The sequence below is a fragment of the Schistocerca serialis genome, chromosome 5 (assembly GCF_023864345.2).
Source record: "Schistocerca serialis cubense isolate TAMUIC-IGC-003099 chromosome 5, iqSchSeri2.2, whole genome shotgun sequence".
NCBI classification, from domain to species: Eukaryota; Metazoa; Arthropoda; class Insecta; order Orthoptera; family Acrididae; genus Schistocerca; species Schistocerca serialis.
Window position 1 is genome coordinate 230,212,037 of NC_064642.1, and position 18,282 is coordinate 230,230,318.

At 41.7% G+C, this 18,282-nt stretch overlaps 1 protein-coding gene across 1 annotated transcript in view; it reads right to left on the reverse strand.

Annotated features, from left to right (window-relative positions):
• Nucleotides 1-395: 395 nt before the first annotated feature.
• Nucleotides 396-18,282, reverse strand: part of LOC126481316 (probable cytochrome P450 301a1, mitochondrial) — a 176,697-nt gene continuing 158,810 nt past the window's right edge. Inside the window, exons 11-12 of the mRNA XM_050104976.1 lie at nucleotides 12,830-13,045; nucleotides 396-837 (exon numbers count right to left, since the gene is read on the reverse strand). Coding sequence (XP_049960933.1) covers nucleotides 703-837; nucleotides 12,830-13,045 — 351 coding nt within the window. The 3' untranslated portion in view covers nucleotides 396-702. The remainder of the gene's footprint in view (nucleotides 838-12,829; nucleotides 13,046-18,282) is intronic.

Below are 18,282 nucleotides of genomic sequence, written 5' to 3' on the forward strand. Positions count from 1 at the left end.
AAATTAAAGAAGTCATGTGTATTCACTTGAATGTCATTTGCAACTCCTGAGGGAACCACTTCATGGCGCAAAGAGCATGCACCTTCTAGTAAAGAACGTTGGAAACATTTTCTCCATGTTTTGATACTTCGAATAAGTCTAGGGGCATTAATATGAGTAACATTAATGTAAATTTACTCGTTCCATATCAGCTACAAATGATCAGTGGAACACAATACTATCAGTCTAAACGATTGTGTCAAAATATAATATACTCAATAACAGTAGAAAAAACTATGTCCCTATGTAGATCAGAAGAGTAACAATGCATGTCTCTTATGAGAAGAGAAACTGAATAACGCTAAAATTTAACATTGTAACCAGTTTATTACAGTGGCAAATTATGATGACTGGAAATATTTTCTAAGGCTTTTTATGGGCATAAGAGGTTTTACAAAACATTGTAACTCCAGAGTAGACCTAAGAGACTCAAGAACGTTAAATCGTGTGAAATGCTTAGGAAGCGCCAAATTTATTTCTTTCTTACAGTACACTGGCTCATGAGCACACTAGTAGTACACGTTTCTCCATTTAAAGGGAAATATGATGAAAATGATGCTTGAATGAGTGACAAAGTATCAACAAGGTTCTTGCTGTATTTGGTAAAAGTAGTTCCAGGCACACTACAGATTCTGGCTTATCACCGCCAGAGTCTCCCAAGCATCATACTCGCACCTCTTGTGCGACGGAAGGGTGCCTCTCGGTGATCTTGAATGTGAGTGGTGAGCCTATCATGTGCATCACGGTCGTCTTCCAAGAGACCTCGCCCTCGTAGTCCACATGGAAGCGTCTGATAATCTGCAATCACAAGTTAAGATGTGTGTACGTAAGCGCGGTAACAGTGACACCCAAAATTAAACTGGTGAAAGAAAGTAGTTAAAAAGCAAGCATCTCTTCAGTCATACAAGTTACTTTCCGATCATTTTCAGCCTTGAAAAATATACCAAAATCTATTCGTTTCTTGCTAAATATAAACAGGTAATGCGAAGTCTTGTTGTGAACTCCTGTTCTGAGACTGTTTATCCTCTGTATCCCCTGCAAGTCTCGCCGTCCCTGCGTTATTACTGTAACCTAAATCCATTTGAAGCTGCTTACACACATACACACACACACACTTACACACACACTTACACACACACACACACACACACACACACACACACACACACATTTCTTTCCATTAACGAATCAACTGTTTGTTGATACCCAGAATGTGATCTATCAACTCATCCCTTCTATTATTCAGGTTACCATAAGAGTCTTTTCTCTCAATCTCTCTTGTGCTCATCTTCATTAGTTACACTATCTACCCACATAAACTTCAGAATTCTTCTTTAGTACCTCATTTCTAAATCTTCTATTTCTTTCTACCCCTTTTTTTATCAATCACATTTCACTTCCATACAAGGCTAATCGCCAAACACTGTCATAAAAATTTCCTAACATTTGAATTAATACTTCATTTTGCCATAATTTTTGTGTAGAGTAAAAGTTTATTATAATACTGTCCGTTTGCGTTTTACAGCCTATCTGCTTGTGACACCATGAATTATTTTGTTGCTTAAATTACAAATCTCGTGTACTACGTTCAACGTTTAGTTTCCTAATGAAACTCTCTAAATATCATGTAACTTAATTCGTTTATGTTTTATTACCATATTTTTACTTTTTTGATATTTGTCTCAGTATATCTTTTCAGTGTTCTATCTATCCCGTTCAGTTGGTCTTCGAAATCCTTCACTTTCTCGGGCAGATTTACAGTGTCATTGGCACACCATAAACTTTATTCCTTGAACTTCAGTTTTTCCTTTTCAACATTTCGTATTAGTTTCCTCGCCCAACGTACAGACTGAATAACATGGAAGATAGGTTACAACACTGTCTCATTCTCTTCTCATATTCTTCGGCTTTTAGAACTACAGCCCACTTTCGGTCATCCTGTAAAAGATAGTTTACTCACTGTTTTTTGTATGTGGTGACTTCTAAATGCCCAAGAGCGTAGTGCAGTCAGTAATGTCAAAAGCTTTCTCTAAACCTGCAAATGTTGTAAAATTCGGTTTGCCTTTCTGAGATATGTTTTCTAACGTAAGTCGTAGCCTCAGTTATGCTTCACGTATTGCTAAATTTTCCTGGGACCCAAAATTATCTTTCTGCAACATAGCTTCTACCAATCTTTCGATTTTTCTGTAGACAATTCATGTTCGTATTTCAGACCATGGCGTATTAAGAGGACAGTTCGCTAACATTCACTTCTGTCGACATATGGTAAGATGAAAACTTCATTTGACGGCAGAGAATGGTGAAGTATATGTTTTGTTTTCTGAATGCTTTGGCTTAAAAAAGCTTTTCCGTCGTGGAATGGACCACCTCTTCCCCATTTTCACACTACCGGGATTTCCGGGCGAAAACAACAAAGATCTACTACAACAGCCTGCCCACTCTCATGAGTAGGGAATGGAAGATGAAAAATCATGTTTTGAAAATATTAACTAAGTTAATCGCCTTTGCGGTTAAAGATACATTCACGACCATAGTTTACAGGGTATTTCAAAGTCTTTGCGACAAACGTCCAGGGGTGATACACCAAGTCACGGGGAACAACATTCGTTGGGGACGGACAAAATGTTCGCTGACACTTCCCAGCGACGCTAGGCGTCGTTTCGTAATCGGCGGCCCTGGAGCCATGAAATTTCACGGAATTAGCAGTCTACTAAATAGATGTACAACATTAGTATGTTACCCCAGTACAATGACAGAGGATTTTCAACAAGAAAGCCGTAAGAATGAATGTCTCGGAGCTGATAAAGATAATTTAGTAGCAAATCAAGAACATCAGTTGTGCTCAGCCTGCCGCATTTCACGCAGAGCAGATGACTGGATGACAGGCAACACGCATTGCTTATGAACACCACAGATTACATACACGCTGCCACCCCTCTGGGGCATAACCATTCTTGAACGACACCTACCATTACCGGGTAACACAAGCAAATACTCTCTCTCTAAAAACAGTTGTTTCCCATGACGTGATCTATCACCCTTAGAAGTTTACCAGGAAGGCTTTTAAACACCTGTATGTGCCCAGTAAATACCTTCAGTTACATTCAGTATAGTTGAATAAATGAAGCTAACTGCTTAGAGATTAGTCACAGAACACCTAAGTATTTTGTCTTTCTTGAGAAGAGTTTCCTTTTATTTTCAGCTTCGAATGTGATTTCACGATACGGTAAACTGTTTAATTTTCGTAGTGTTCTCACAGACCATATTTTTCGACTTTTGAAAACTAGAGAGAAACATCAGCATAAATATGTATTTTTACGAAAAATAATAGCAGGGTACATAACACTAGTTTCAATAGAGTTCCTTTTACACAAAAATCACGTTTTCTGATCTGATGAGCATTGTACGTAGGGAGATTCACAAACATTTTCATTTCAAATATTTCCGTAACCGTTTAAGATATTGTAATTCTGTTTTCATCCATATTAATTGTAAGAAACCCTCACTAAAAGACGTACGACATTAAAAAAAATGGTTCAAAGGGTTCTGGGCACTATGGGACTTAACTGCTGAGGTCGTCAGTCCCCTAGAACTTAGAACTACTTAAACCTAACTAACCTAAGGACATCACACACATCCATGCCCGAGGCAGGATTCGAACCTGCGACCACAGCGGTCGCGCGGTTCCAGACTGTAGCGCCTAGAACCGCTCGGCCACTCCAGCCGGCTGACGTTTTTTCAAAGCCATATTAATTTCGGAGATGTCTGTTCCAACTTCGCTTTTCTAAATGGAGCTAGAGTAATTTCTGCTGCAAGTGACGTAATTGCGAAACAAATGCATCAATGGGCTTCCACTCTTCAAGTTACATTCTTAGTTTCGAAATATATGCAATCTTACGATGTATTTGCTTTTAACATATAACTCTTTGTCATCTTATGAGGAAGTTCGTGATTCTATACAAGATAAAGAAACATCTCACGTCAGAAAGGCGGAAACACAGTTGCATCGCCGCGATGCTGGTATAAAAGGGGTACAGAGGAAATTTAGCCTTCTTTTTGTCTCTGTCGTCCAAGTGTGTAGAGTGCTGGTTAGTTTGAAAAAAAAGATGTCCTTCGCAAACCAAAAGAATGCAAATATGCTACTCCTTTACCGGGATCACAGGCGGAACGTGAATAAAACAACTGAAATGTACACACAAACGTTTCTCTCACATGAGTTCTGAGAAAGTCCTCTAGGGGCTACGTTGCAGAGTGACGTGAAATGAGACCAGTCGACCTCATAAAGTCGACTGTAGGGAAGGCGAAAGGTCGATTTAGGTTTATTGGGAGAATGCTTGGAAAGTTTATCTCATCTGCAAAGAAAACTGCATACAGAATACTTGTACCACCCATTCCTGCGAACTGTTCGAATGTTTGGGATTCCCAACACATCCGTTTAGAGGAATAAATCGCTGTTATATTTATTGCCTGTAGCTCAAGTCAAACGCGCGTATTTCAAAGTTCCTTCATGCACTCAAATGGGTTTCCCTGCAGCGAAGAGAACGTTTTCCGCAAAAAGTTTATAGAACCCACATTTCCTAGGAGATGCAGAATGTTCCTAGTCTCCAACATGCATCTCGCGTAATAGCTGCAAAGATAAGAGACATCAGGACTCTTACGGAAGTATAAACACTATCTTTCTTTCTGATTCACATGTGAGTTCTTGAATAAACGTTGAGCATTCTGTATTAACGAAATGGATCAATTTTGGGCCTATTTTCATAACCTTTATTATTACTGTACTACCTAGGTTTCGGATTATAAGCCCATGATCTAGAATACGACTGATCCCAGAAATGTGAACTAGGCGAAGATAAACAAGCCAACTTCTTAGTCTAGATTATCTTGACTTAAAGTATAGAAGTTATCTCGGATGACAATTTTGACACAGTTACATAGGGATTTAATAAATTCTTTATGGTTGCATTTACAATAACTGTGACTAAGTATACATTGGAGTAGTGCTATGTCCACAGGAATGTGAATTTTTGTCATTTTTATTTGTTAATAAAGGCATCAAGACTCTTTATCGATGTGGAGGTGTCAACATTGTCTAAAAGAAGTGCATAACTGAACTGTGTTTGCTCATTCAGTACTAAATATGATGATACACATGTTTGTTTCTTAATTTCTGACACCTCTAGTTAAGTGTGATTTTCATCCTTTCCCTCTACGTATAGGACTTTCTGAATCTATCACATATTTTCGTTTAAGCAATGTTCATCAAACGATGAATCTGGCTTCTTTAAACTCCACCTTCCATGGTTTCTCTGGGCTCTGTACAATCTGAGCTCCCAGTCTGTCCAATATAGACAAACCGGCACACTTAACAGGTGATCTTACAAATACCACTCTTAATATTGGCTGGTTATTTATCTTTTGAACTGGAGAAACATCAGCCTAACGACTGTGGGACCTAGAGAAACAGAGAGAAAGCATTTCTCTCTAAAATAGTGCTTATCCTCTTTGAAACTTTGCCTGTGAAAGGTAAACAGCACCATTTCCTTTTCGGTCTATCTACGTTGTTCTCTGGCTACAGTAGGATTCTGGCCTGCTTCTTCAATTTTTTATTCAGAATTTTGCCAATTATGTCGGATTGAGATTCATTATTTGTGGCCATCGCTTTTATTGCATTGAGTTCCTGGTCATAAACATCTTGAGATATGGGGTAGAAAGGGGTCGGTGGATTATTTGGTGGAATGCAACAGGTTTATACGCTGCTGAGAGGAAGCTGGGATAACTGTGTCAGTAAAGAAGACTTTTCGGTAAATTTTCTAGGTGTAGCTTGATGCCTAGGAAATTAATTGGGAGCTCACAAACCTCATGCTGACGTTTATGTTAGTATGTCATTTATACATATGTTTCAAGAATTTCTTGAGTTGTCTGCTTTCCACATACTGAAAATATCATTTACATGTTTGTAACAATATACAGTATCATTTGTCAATGATTCACTGTTAAGAAAATCAGTCTCCCACTTGCCCTTGAACATTTGCGCTAGCAAGGGGGATAAGGGTGAGCCCGTTGTCAGAACATCTACTTGCATATAATAGCTCCCTTGAAAGTAGTTATAATTTCGATTTAAACGAGATTCTACTGTACTAATCAAGCTCTGCTATTCTTCTGGATTAATGTTATGTAAATACAGCGATTGTGACATTTTGAATTTGTTGGGGTCTTAATATCTGTTAATTTGCTTGTTAATTGTAAACTGTTCTCAATGCCATATTCCCCTTTGAAGTTCAGTTTTCTCTTCAAGATGGTCTTCCTGGCAATATTGTGCACAGGTGCTTGTCTTGTAGATACTATTGGTCTGATTGGCACTTCTGGTTTGTGCAGTTTGGGTAAGCCACATGGTTCAGAAGCCTTAGAATTCATTTGGAGAATGCTCTTGCAAACATATTCAGAAAAAATTTGATGAGCATTTATCTACTAATTGCTTAGCTTAATTATTGTATCTAGCCTTAGAGTCTTCCTGTTGTTTTACTAGTTTCACGTACGTTGCATAATATTGAATTTTTACATGTAATCGAAGCTTCAAACGCGTTTTTCTCGAAATGACGTTTTTTTTATCGCGGCGTATGGTAACTTCAAATCTACTGAACCGATTGGCATGATTCTTTGTTTCCGACGAAGCTAACTAAATTGTCTAGGAGTTGTAGCACTTTTATTCCGATCTATCAACTATAAATATTTTTACTTGGCAGACGAAGGCGAAAAATCGATGGCCGCCATTTTATTTCCTATGGTCCAAATAATTTAAGCGAGGTACAACTCCTAAAAAAATCTTATACACTTCGCTGAATTCAGTTTTGAATTCAGACGAGCCGGCTGACCTGTGACATACCGCGCGTGGAGGTCTACATCGAAATTTTGTTTCGTTCCGACGCCACTTCCGCCTTTGCTCTTCGACATTTCCGGTCGAAAAATTCCAGTTTGTAGAGGATATATCAACAAATATTTTGACCAAATTTGACACTGATTTCTATAACAAATCCCGAGAAAAAAATTCTCACAGAACATCTACATCTACGTGATTACTCTGCTGTTCACAATGAAGTGCCTGGCAGAACGTGCTTTTTTCGGGTCAAAGATAGTAAACCTCCCCTTAATCCAGGACTATGGCGCAAACTCTGATAGTCGTGATCTTTGCATCGTTACCTCTCTCCCCATCCTCTCTCCTGCCATGTATTGATGGTGTTCATTTCTTTCAGTGCTACGATTCGAACCGCCTACCTTCGAGTCGTGCACCTCTGCAAATGGTGCACAGGTGTACGTTAGCGACCTCAACTATAGAGACAGGTATAACTATGCATATAAAAAAATTTCTTTGAAATTTTGACACAACGTGGCATTCGAATATGCTTACTGGAGCGGCATAGGTTATGCAAATATAAATATTATTTATATAGTAATAAAAATATATGATATATTCATTTATATACCATATTGTGCTCCATTAGGTACAAAAAAATACGCGCATATTCGCATGCAATTTTGTGTCGAAATTTACAAGCAATCGGTGAAGAACTTTGCGAGACTTAAGATTCTGAACAAACAAACATTTCGATAGGTTTAAATAAAAATGTGAATAAACTGCCTATTGTCTCCTGTCTTGGGTTCTTCGGCCGACGTTCATCTACTGATTTTACTGACGTTTCGCCAGCACGAGTGGCTTCACCCTCCATTGCCGGTGGTGAACTGGAGCTCAGCTCGCGGCCGGAGACTATATGTACCTGGCGCGCCAACGTCCGAGGGCTTCTCTGCGGTTATTTCCGGTGCGGTTCTCCTCTTGCTACCTGTGACGGTCGTTCGCTGCAGTACGGGAAGCCAGGATCCGTTTACCTTAAGGCTTTCCTCTTCCTTTTGAAACGGTTGCGTGTTTTCGTATTTCTACAGCTTCTCTCAACAAGCACGTGTGATAGTGCTTCTCTACAGCCAGAACTTCCGTGTCGGCGAATATTATACCATGGTCGTTCTCACCCAGCGCGTGCTCTGCCACGGCCGATTTCTCCAGCTGCCCCAACCTGCAATGTCACTTACGCTCTTATATCCTGGTGTTAATTGACCTTCCAGTCATTCTGACATAAACGTTTCTGCATGTGCATGGTGTAAGGTGTCAGGCAAATCCAAAACCTTCCATGAAAAACCTGACATCAGAGCAAATCCGGCAATATGTCACATAGCTCCGAATAAATCCGGACATTAAATTAACCAAAGAAATATGATCAACGACTGAACAAATAGAATACCACAGACTAACACAAGAATGCCTAAATGCATGTCATACCTTAACGCTGTGAAACAGACGCAGTTCTGAGGGGAGAAACAAGAACAGAAGACGAGAGCAGAGCCGTGTAGGCTAGAAGGCCCTACGTTAAGAGCGGGACAATGGGACACCCACATCGCCGGCCGACGCAGGGAGGTCCATCCCCCAGCCCATGTTAAAAGATAGAGCCCTCCAGAAGAACAGTATAGATCTTACGATAACATTAAAAGGGCCACACCAGCTGCAAGTTTAGCGTGAGACTGTACGCGTCTCTGTTATGTAGCAAACATTAAAAAACATTGCCCCACCACAAAAAGTATAACGTTTCTCATTGGATAGACAGAATTGTTGTAGGCGGAGCTTAAGGTTAACATTGAGACGCAGATTGGTCAGTTGAAAACACAGCCAGATACCTTTTTCTTTAACCAACTTCGGTAAACAGTAGTAAGGAGAAGATCGAGAGAGTTGCTACCGAGACGGGGAGATGTGTGGAGCTGCGCCGCATACCCCCCCCCCCCCCCCCCCCTGACGCTACGCTGCATAACCACCGACAAAGTAATGAAACGCACGCAATGCCGCATAAGAGCGCATAAGGCTTCACTCAGAACTGCAGAAGTCTCATCTGTTACATCCCCTTTTTACGTAATACTCGTGTTGATTGTCAATTAAACTTCGTGGTATTCACATTTGCTACTTGAAGTTAAAATCTGAGACGCGATGATTTTTCTGTTATATAATTATTGACAAGCCACATAAGCCACCGTAATTTACGACAAGTTAAATAAGTAATTAAAGATAATTGAGGGTAACTGTAGACCGTTTTTGATAGTTTTCTCTTTTATGAAACTTAATTTAAACCTAGATTATAGATGTGATGTGGCATAGGTCATCCTTCGATCCATTATAGAACTTGGAAACCCATTCAGGGAATATTCGTTCACATTTTTGTTGAACTCAGTTGGTTTTTATCATCCTGTATTAAAATATTTCCTTTTATCAATAGCGCAATCTATAAACAATAAATAAATAAAAATTCCAATGGTACACTTAACTGCTTTTTCGACGTTATTTTACCAGATACCTAAAAATAGGAAATCTTGAACCCCTTCCACTAAATTTAGTTAGTATTAAGGTTCTTTTACAAGGAGTGCAGTTGGGCTGACGCTGAAATCATTAAGTATTTGATTATACCATCGCTAGTCTCACTGAACTCTTCTGAACTTTACATGTCATGTGTGGTCTGGCGTCTCCTTACCAGCAACAGGTCCCAGGTTCAAACTAGTCAATTCCCTAAAAAACACGCTCAGAGCGTCGTTGCGCGAAAGTGGTAGGGAGACACGACTAATACAGACACCACGCAGAATGTTGGAATGGTATGCGGTATATTCCCGACATTGCAAGTGGGTCCCTTTTCTCCTTCACCGATCTAAGACACTCTTTGATCTTCTTTGTCGGTTTGAAAATCGTCTTTACGCCATGTTTGCGCAATATACGGCCGATTCTGTCCGTCACTCTGGGAACGTATGGCAGAAAGGCCGCACCCGACATTTCTTTTTCTGGTTCCTTACTCCGCCGAGCGTTTGGGTCTGTTACACTTCTAATGTAATTTGTGGAGTACCCATTCCTCCTCAGAACACTTTCCAGGTGTTGCATTTCTCGTCTGAGGTGCTGCAACTCACATACTCGTCCTGATCTCGTTACGAGCGTATTAATCATGTCTCTTTTATGGCTCGGGTGGTGGTTTGATAGTTTGTGCAGGTATCGGTCCGCTGTGTCCCAGGTTTTTCCATCCCTTGTGACCAGCACATCTAGAAATGGCAGTCTTTTGTCCTTTTCTACTTCCATGGTAAATTTTATGTTGGCATGGAGGCTGTTCAAGTGTCTTAGGAAGTCACCGAGGTGCTCTTCACCATGGCTCTACACAACGAAAGTTTCATCGACATACCTGTACCACACCTTAGGTTTGCAAGTCGCCAAGTCCAGTGCCTGTGCTTCGAATTGTTCTATGAGGAAGTTGGCCACCACTGAACTAAGAGGACTACCCATGGCGACGCCTTCCAGCTGTTCGTACAAATCGCTATTCCAGGTGAAATAGATCGTGGTGAGACATGCTTAGAAGAGCTTTGTGATGTCTTGCGGGAAAATGAAACCGATGTGCTCCAGAGCGTCACTGAGTGCCACTTTCGTAAACAAAGAAACAACATCAAAACTGACCAGTATGTCGTTTGGTTCAAGTTTCAGTTTCTTCAGCTTCTCAATGAAATGTCCATAGTCCTTTATGTACGTGTCGGTCTTCCCAACGTGTGGCTGGAGCACAGAGGCCAAGTGTTTTGCCAGGTAGCAAGAGGAAAACCGCACTGGAAGTGACCGCGGAGAAGCCCTCGGACGTTGGCGCGCCAGGTACAAATAGTTTTCGGCTGCGAGCTCGGCTCCAGTTCACCACCGGCAACTACTGGGACATGTGCGCTCCTCTCCTGGTTTGAGGAGAGGGATTAGAATTGCCTCCCTCCACGAGTTGGGAGGAGCAATGTTAGATTAAAACATTCGAGGAGGATTTCCTTTGATGCCGCTGGCAGATGTTGAAACATGTAGTACCGGATGTGGTCGTGACCGGGTGGAGTGTCAGAAGCCTCAGTCAGTGCCAATTCGAGCTCCCACATCGAGGAAGGGGAGTTGTAGGCCTCGAACTGTTCGACCTAAAGTCCAACTTCTCCTTCTCGACTGTCGCACGGTAGCGACGAAAGGCTGGATCATGGCTTGCATTGGCAAGAGTTTGTGCAAAATGCTCGGCCAGCGTCTGAGCAATGTTTCTAGGTGTCGTTTGGAGGCACCCCTGGTTCAACACTGCAGAAATCGGTAAATGGCTGTGTTTTCCGGAAATCCTCCAGATGGGTTCCCATACTTGTGAGGAACACGTGGAACGATTGGTAGAGTTCAGGAACTCATGCCATGACCGCTAATGACTGGATGAGTTTCGTTGCAAATTGTATCGAGCGGATGGACGTGTACGGGTATGGAGATAACCTCATGAATCCATGGACCCTGTGTGTCAGCAGGGGTCTATTCAAGCTGGTGTAGGCTCTGTAATGGTGTGGGGCATATGCAGTTGGAGTGATATGGGACCTCTGATACATCTAGATACGACTCTGACATGCGACACGAACGTAAGCATCCTATCTGATCACCTGCATTCATTCATGTCCATTGTGTATACAGAAGGACTTGGGCAATTCCAGCAGGACAATGGGACACCCCACACGTCCAGAATTGCTACAGAGTGGCTCCAGGAACACTCTTCCGAGTTTAAACACTTCCGCTGGCCATCAAACTCCCCAGACATGAACATTGAGCATATCTGGGATGCCTTGCAATGTGGTGCTCAGAAGAAATGTCTGCCCCCCCCCCCCCCCCCCCCCGTACTCTTACGGATTTATGGACAGCCCTGCAGGATTCATTGTGTCGGTTCCCTCCAACACTACTTTAGACATTAGTAGAATCCATGCCACTTCCTGTTGCGGCACTTCTGTGTGCTCGCGGGGGCCCTACGCGATATTAGGCAGGTGTTGCAGTTTCTTTGGCTCTTCAGTGTATATAATAGTAAAACGTTGTGAGAAAACACGAAAGTTGACTTTATGGCTTATTGGGCTATGATTAGAATATACTACAAAATCTGAATTTTCACTGACAATAAACAAGGTTCAAGGTCAGAGGGAGGAAGGAAGAGGAGATGGCTATAGAGGTGGGAGAGAATGGACATGGAAAGCGGAAAGGAGGAGATGGACAAAGAGAAGTGGCATGAGGACATAGAGAGAGAGTGAGGGGGAGGAGAAGATCGATACAGAAAGGGGGGGGGTGACGGGCAGAGAGAGGAGGAAGGGAAGGGGACAGGAGGAGATGGAGAGAGTGGGAGAAGAAGATGGGCAGAGAGGGGAGGTAGGTGATGGACAAAGAGATAGGGGGTGGGACATGGAAAGAGATTGGGGAAAGAAAGAGTTTAGAACATATATCCACATCCCATATACATATCAGAAATGTGTGCTTTCTCTTTTTTTTTTCATTTAAGTTGACTGGGCCACAGCATCGCATGTCGGAAAACAGCTAGTAACGTTAATAATAATAATAATAAAAGAGCATGTATTATGATCAGCAATTATATTAATTAGTTATGCACTTTTGAAGATGTTGTAATGTCATTAAAATAGGAGTGGTAATAACAGAGGGTATGATTAAAATCACAGTGAAAGTATCTATTAAAATAGAAAAAGTTTACTGCTTCAGTGGAGGAATCTGTAAGCAACTGGGAAGAAAAGTAATGCACTGGAGTGACCTGCAGACATGTACGTGGACAGACAGCGGTGTTTCTATTACAGAAGACTGACCATTAATTGTCTTCTGAAGCTGAAAAGACAGCTTCTGTTTCCTCGAATAATAAACGAACGCGGATACCTGAAGTTTCCAGCAGTAGGCAGGTGTAGTACTCACTCTAGCTAGCAAGGCATGGATCTCGTACTCGGCGAACCTCTTGCCGACGCACATCCGGGGGCCGAAGCCGAAGGGCAGATAGGCGAACGGGTGCACCTGTCTGGCTGGGCAGTTGCCCGCAGCGTCCTTCACCCAGCGCTCCGGCACAAACTGCGACGCCTGCGGGAAGTGCTCCTCAGAGTTGGTGATGACGAAGTGCGACGCCACCACGTCCACCTGCAAAACATCGTACAGCAGCGTCATCAGCACCAACCATTTTCAGTGGTGATCAAGTGTGACGCCAGCATGTCAACCAGTTAAACGTCACACATCATCAGCGTCATGCGGAGTTGGTGAAGATAAAGTACACCTTCAAAGCGTCATACAACACGTCAGCACTGCTCAGATTTAGTGATAACGACATGTGTCTGACTACTTCATTCAGCTTACTGGCCTTATGGTGGCTACGTCTGCGACACCTTATTGCTTGTGCTTGTACACGTTTGTATCGTGACCAGCGGTCTGTTGCTCGCTCTAGTTTGTGCAGAGATACAAGAAGCCGACCGCCCCTTTTGTATCTGTGCCATATCACACACTAGATGCTCTCAACTCGTCCCAAAGAATATATGAATTGGCAACAAGGAACTAGGAAAAACTCCAAGGTCACCATTGGTGCTTCCAAGCTAGAATGCCGAATTAAGAGAAAACTAGACGCTGTATTTTATGTTATTTGATGCTTTTATAAGCTTTCTTCATAACATCTACCAGCTGCATTTCAGTAGTTTAACCTTCACGATTTTAGGTACATTATTATTTCATTACACTAGATATAATTTAGCGTTGACTTGCTACGGGACCAGTTATTTACAGTGTAAGAAGTCCATCACAAGTAGAGCAATATTCACGAACTACGACACCCCACCAATTGCTGTTCGCAGTTAATCTCTAAAGTAGTCAGACGCAAAGTTCTGTTGGTCCATCAGAGGTCGGCCTTCATGAGAAAGTTTATCTCGGCATGTTGGCAACATAATCCCTAGACAACCTAATATACCGAATGTTATCCTATAAAATGACGTATCTGCGCCTATGCCTTTAAAAATTTAATAAGCTATTTCTGTACTTCAAGTTTCGGTAAACAAAAAACCCTCCTAGATTACTCGATAATGGTGTATTCTCTTTGCCTCACTACCTTGTACTGTTATAATTTGATTAAAATTAAATAATTTATTGCTGTTCTTGAGGCCGTTTGTCGGGTTTGACAAAGCTCCCCACACTTGTGTATTACTGTGTTCAAGCCTTAGTCTCTCCATACAATTTACGTTCCACCACTCTCCATCCACACAAACTCCCATCAATTATCAAATTAACTATTCCTTAATGTGCCCTGTCAGACTTGCCTTAGTCACGTTGTGCCACAAACCTCTTTTCTCCACAGTTCATTGTTATCTGACCTAGCAAATCAGTTTTCATGATCTATTTACTTTTCAAACACCTTTATTCTCTTCTTATGTGAACAGTTTGTCTACTAAGTTTCATTTCTGCATAACGTTACACTACAGTCAAGGCATCCTACGGGCTTCAGATAAGCCTCCCTAACACTTTCGTTTAAACAAGAAGTTAAGTTTTTTTCTTTTTCGGGGAGTATTTTTTTCCTGTTGGAGGTGCATTTGATATTGTTCCTTCTTCTGTCGTTGTCAGATATTTTGCTTCCCAAACAGCAAAACCTTAGTATACAATTCTCACCGTCCAATTTACTAATCTAACTTTGTCAGCGCCATCTGATATGATTCGACCACATCCGATTTCTCTTCCTTTAGTTTTATTCATGGTCATGTTGCGTCTTCTTTTAAAAACACACAACACTGCATTCAACCGAATTTCCAAGTTCTTTACTGTCTGTGACAAAATTACATTATCATCAGCACATTTCAAAATTTGAAAGACATAGCTGCAGGCGACTTCAGACTCATATGGCTCTAGCCAGGCATCAGAAACGTGTGAGTATCAAAAATAGGGTTTGCGCTGCTCAGTAGGCTGTTCAAATCCCCGTCGATATCGAAGCACGTCTACGGTGTCGGAACGAGCGGGAGTTTACACTTAATCATGCGATTGAAGGTGTCGATTGTTGCCGCTCTAGAACGTGGAAAATGGTGATGACAGTTGTCTGTTGCAGCTTCGTTCAGGGCATAACAGATATATTAACTTGAATCATTGAACGTAACTCAGTAAAGATTAAGTTCAGTCTTAATACTTTGTCAACACTCCTTAAAAATTAATTCTCTGTGCTGACTAATTATTTGTTTCATTGCACTTACACAGAAGGTAATTTACTTAAATAATGTTTCATGCTGCACTGTATTGATGAATTACTTGAGTTTATTCTGTGTTACGTGTAAGCATAGATAGGTAGATAGATAGTCCCGTACTCAGAGAATGAGTGTAAGGGGAGCAGATGCAGGAATTCTGCCCCGCCGCTCATAGCAATGTCCTGTTACGAAGTATTAAATGTGTATCTTTGTCGTGTGGAAGGCTGTGCTTGAAAAACGTGGTTCAAAAATGTTCAAATGTGTGTGACATTTTATGGGACTTAACTGCTAAGCTCATCAGTCCCTAAGCTTACACACCACTTAACCTAAATTATCCTAAGGACAAACAGACGTACCCATGCCCGAACCTCCGCCGGGACCAGCCGCACAGTCCATGACTGCAGCGCCCGAGACCGCTCAGCTAATCCCGCGCGGCGAACAATGTGGAGTTCGGTTTGTGTTGTTATATGTGAAGGGAAGGGAGAGGGTGAAACCTGGTGCCGGCACAGAGATTTCTCCTCTCGAAAAACACCTAGGAACCCTGTGAGCTTAATGTCCCATTCGAAGAACGGATCACCATCAACAGTGTCACATGCCCTACCTTCATGAAACGACGCGGAGAAGTTTGGAATTTTGCCCAGGACACTGGCGCAAAGACTGGCGATCATAAACTTTATGTCGCCACCTCTCCTTCCCTTTCCGGCCAAATACTGGCAACGAAAATTTCATACACCACCGGGATTCGAACCGGCTTGCCTCCGAGTCAAGCGCCACTGCCCAGGTGCTCATTGGCGACCTCGATTACGGAGGCGGGTACGTATACTGGATATAAAATTAGCTTCTCCCAGGTGACATCACCCTAATACCTTGTAACCGGCTCAAGCACTGAAAACAGCGAGAAAGAGAGTTCAAAAGTTTCTTCAGATATACAGCAGAAGCCACTCACCAATGATTAGGTTCCGTAGAGCTACCAGACTGATGGGATTTTATCTGATATGTTTCACCCTGTCACAAGTAGTCACAGACATTATCCATGGGACTGACACGGGGAATATAGGCCAGATATACCCAATATTTAAGAAAGGAAACAACCAGGAATGCAGAATTACATAGATATTAGCCTTCTGAATTTATATTGTTAGATGTGTGCTAGTGAATTTTAACAAAACGCCTACTGCCTAGTCTCGGAAACAATATTATCTGATGCCAAACATTGTTTTCCAAAAGGCGGACCTTACTCGGACTATATCTTCGCCATAGACACAACTTATAGAGAAACACCGTCAATTCAACCTATAAATTTTTTTGTCTTCATTGATTACTAAAAGGCGTTTGATAAAGTAAATCAAAGAAATTGGAAAATTTTAAGAAACAAAGGGATTACATCTCATCTTATAACAGATGTTCAGGGTTTATATATGTATACAAAATACAAATAAAAATAGCAAGCAGCAGACATAATGTGGCTGAAATAAACCAAGTAGTTAGATAAGGATGTCCCCTTTCATCCACTCTTCTTATTATGTATATCGATGGTGTAAGCAAAACTTGGGTACAGACAATTAAACATTTTCAAATTAACGATGTGGATTTGAGTACACTACTTTTTGCTGACGACCAAGTAAATTTCAGTCAATAATACTGTACAGTCGCAATAAAGTCATGAGATGTTCTATTGTGGTTGGCAGGAGAGCCGACACCGTGTTACTAGAGGAAACCGAAAGGCAGGGGTTTTAGCTCACGCAGGCTGGCGTGAGGTCTGGAACAGGACAAGGAAATTAGAATTTAGAAAAAACGGACGTAGCTAGTGGAATACTTAACTTTAATCCATTAATGGTGAACGTCGCTCCTGACGGTACATGATTCAGTATCAATAGTAACTGGTAACGGCGCCTTGCTAGGTCGTAGCAAATGACGTAGCTGAAGGCTGTGCTAACTATCGTCTCGGCAAATGAGAGCGTATTTTGTCAGCGAACCATCGCTAGCAAAGTCGGTTGTACAACTGGGGCGAGTGCTAGGAAGTCTCTCTAGACCTGCCGTGTGGCGGCGCACGGTCTGCAATCACTGATAGTGGCGACACGCGGGTCCGACGTATACTAACGGACCGCGGCCGATTTAAAGGCTACCACCTAGCAAGTGTGGTGTCTGGCGGTGACACCACATGTTCAATTGACTCTTTTATTAGCACATCTTACGCGTTTCGGGATTACACCCATCTTCAGACATCTGTTACAAAAAAGTTCAAAACATAAGTGAACAGCACACTCAACACGTTCCAACGTTACAGAAAATGAGATCGGGTCATATGAGTTACATACCACAAACTTCAACTCCTTTCTAACCGACCAGGCGTACAGCCTTGACAACTCAAAGAAAGTGTCGAATAACATATGAATGCGACACGAGCAGTCTTAAAGCAGAGCGGATACTGACGCTGAACAAGTCAACTAGCAGCGAAACGCCCTCAGTAGGGGGCGCTGCATGGTCATATACTCCATGCGTTCACATGTAATTTAATAATAATATATTCAGCATATAGCATCTAACAGGGTGTAATTACGAGTATCAATCGGAATAGTACTTCCGTACACGTTAACACTAAAGGATTTTTTAAATTTTTTTTTTATAAATCTCCAAATTTTTTTTACATTGCCATACTGTGCCTATAGCCAGTAGTGGCACTAAGCACAACTCAAACCATATGCCAATATAAAATAAATAATAGGGGTGGGGGGATCCTTCATGAATAAACCTTTCAACCCCTCAAATCGCTAAAAGAATACCTCCAAACAAAATATGACCAACATTATCTGTCATAAACTAAAACCCTGTGATCAGCTCGCGTACGCAAATGTCTTAGGCGCCATCTGTTAAAACCAACGGCAACCACATCGGCGGTAGCCATCCGCCTATCGAACTATAGCCAAGTGATACTCATGGTCCATGATTGCCCAAATAGAAGCCTTAAAACAACAACTTACACCCCTCTACATCACGGAAAAAGTTTAATGGTGAGAGGAAGAGCATTTTCATAAAATCCCAAAACACACGTGTGTTATACGTCATACATTCCTTATATAAACTAGCGGCACGAAAATTGCCCGAGTCCTACCTATGCTATCCGGATACCGGAGAGCTCTAGATTTTTTTTAAAAAAAAACATTAATG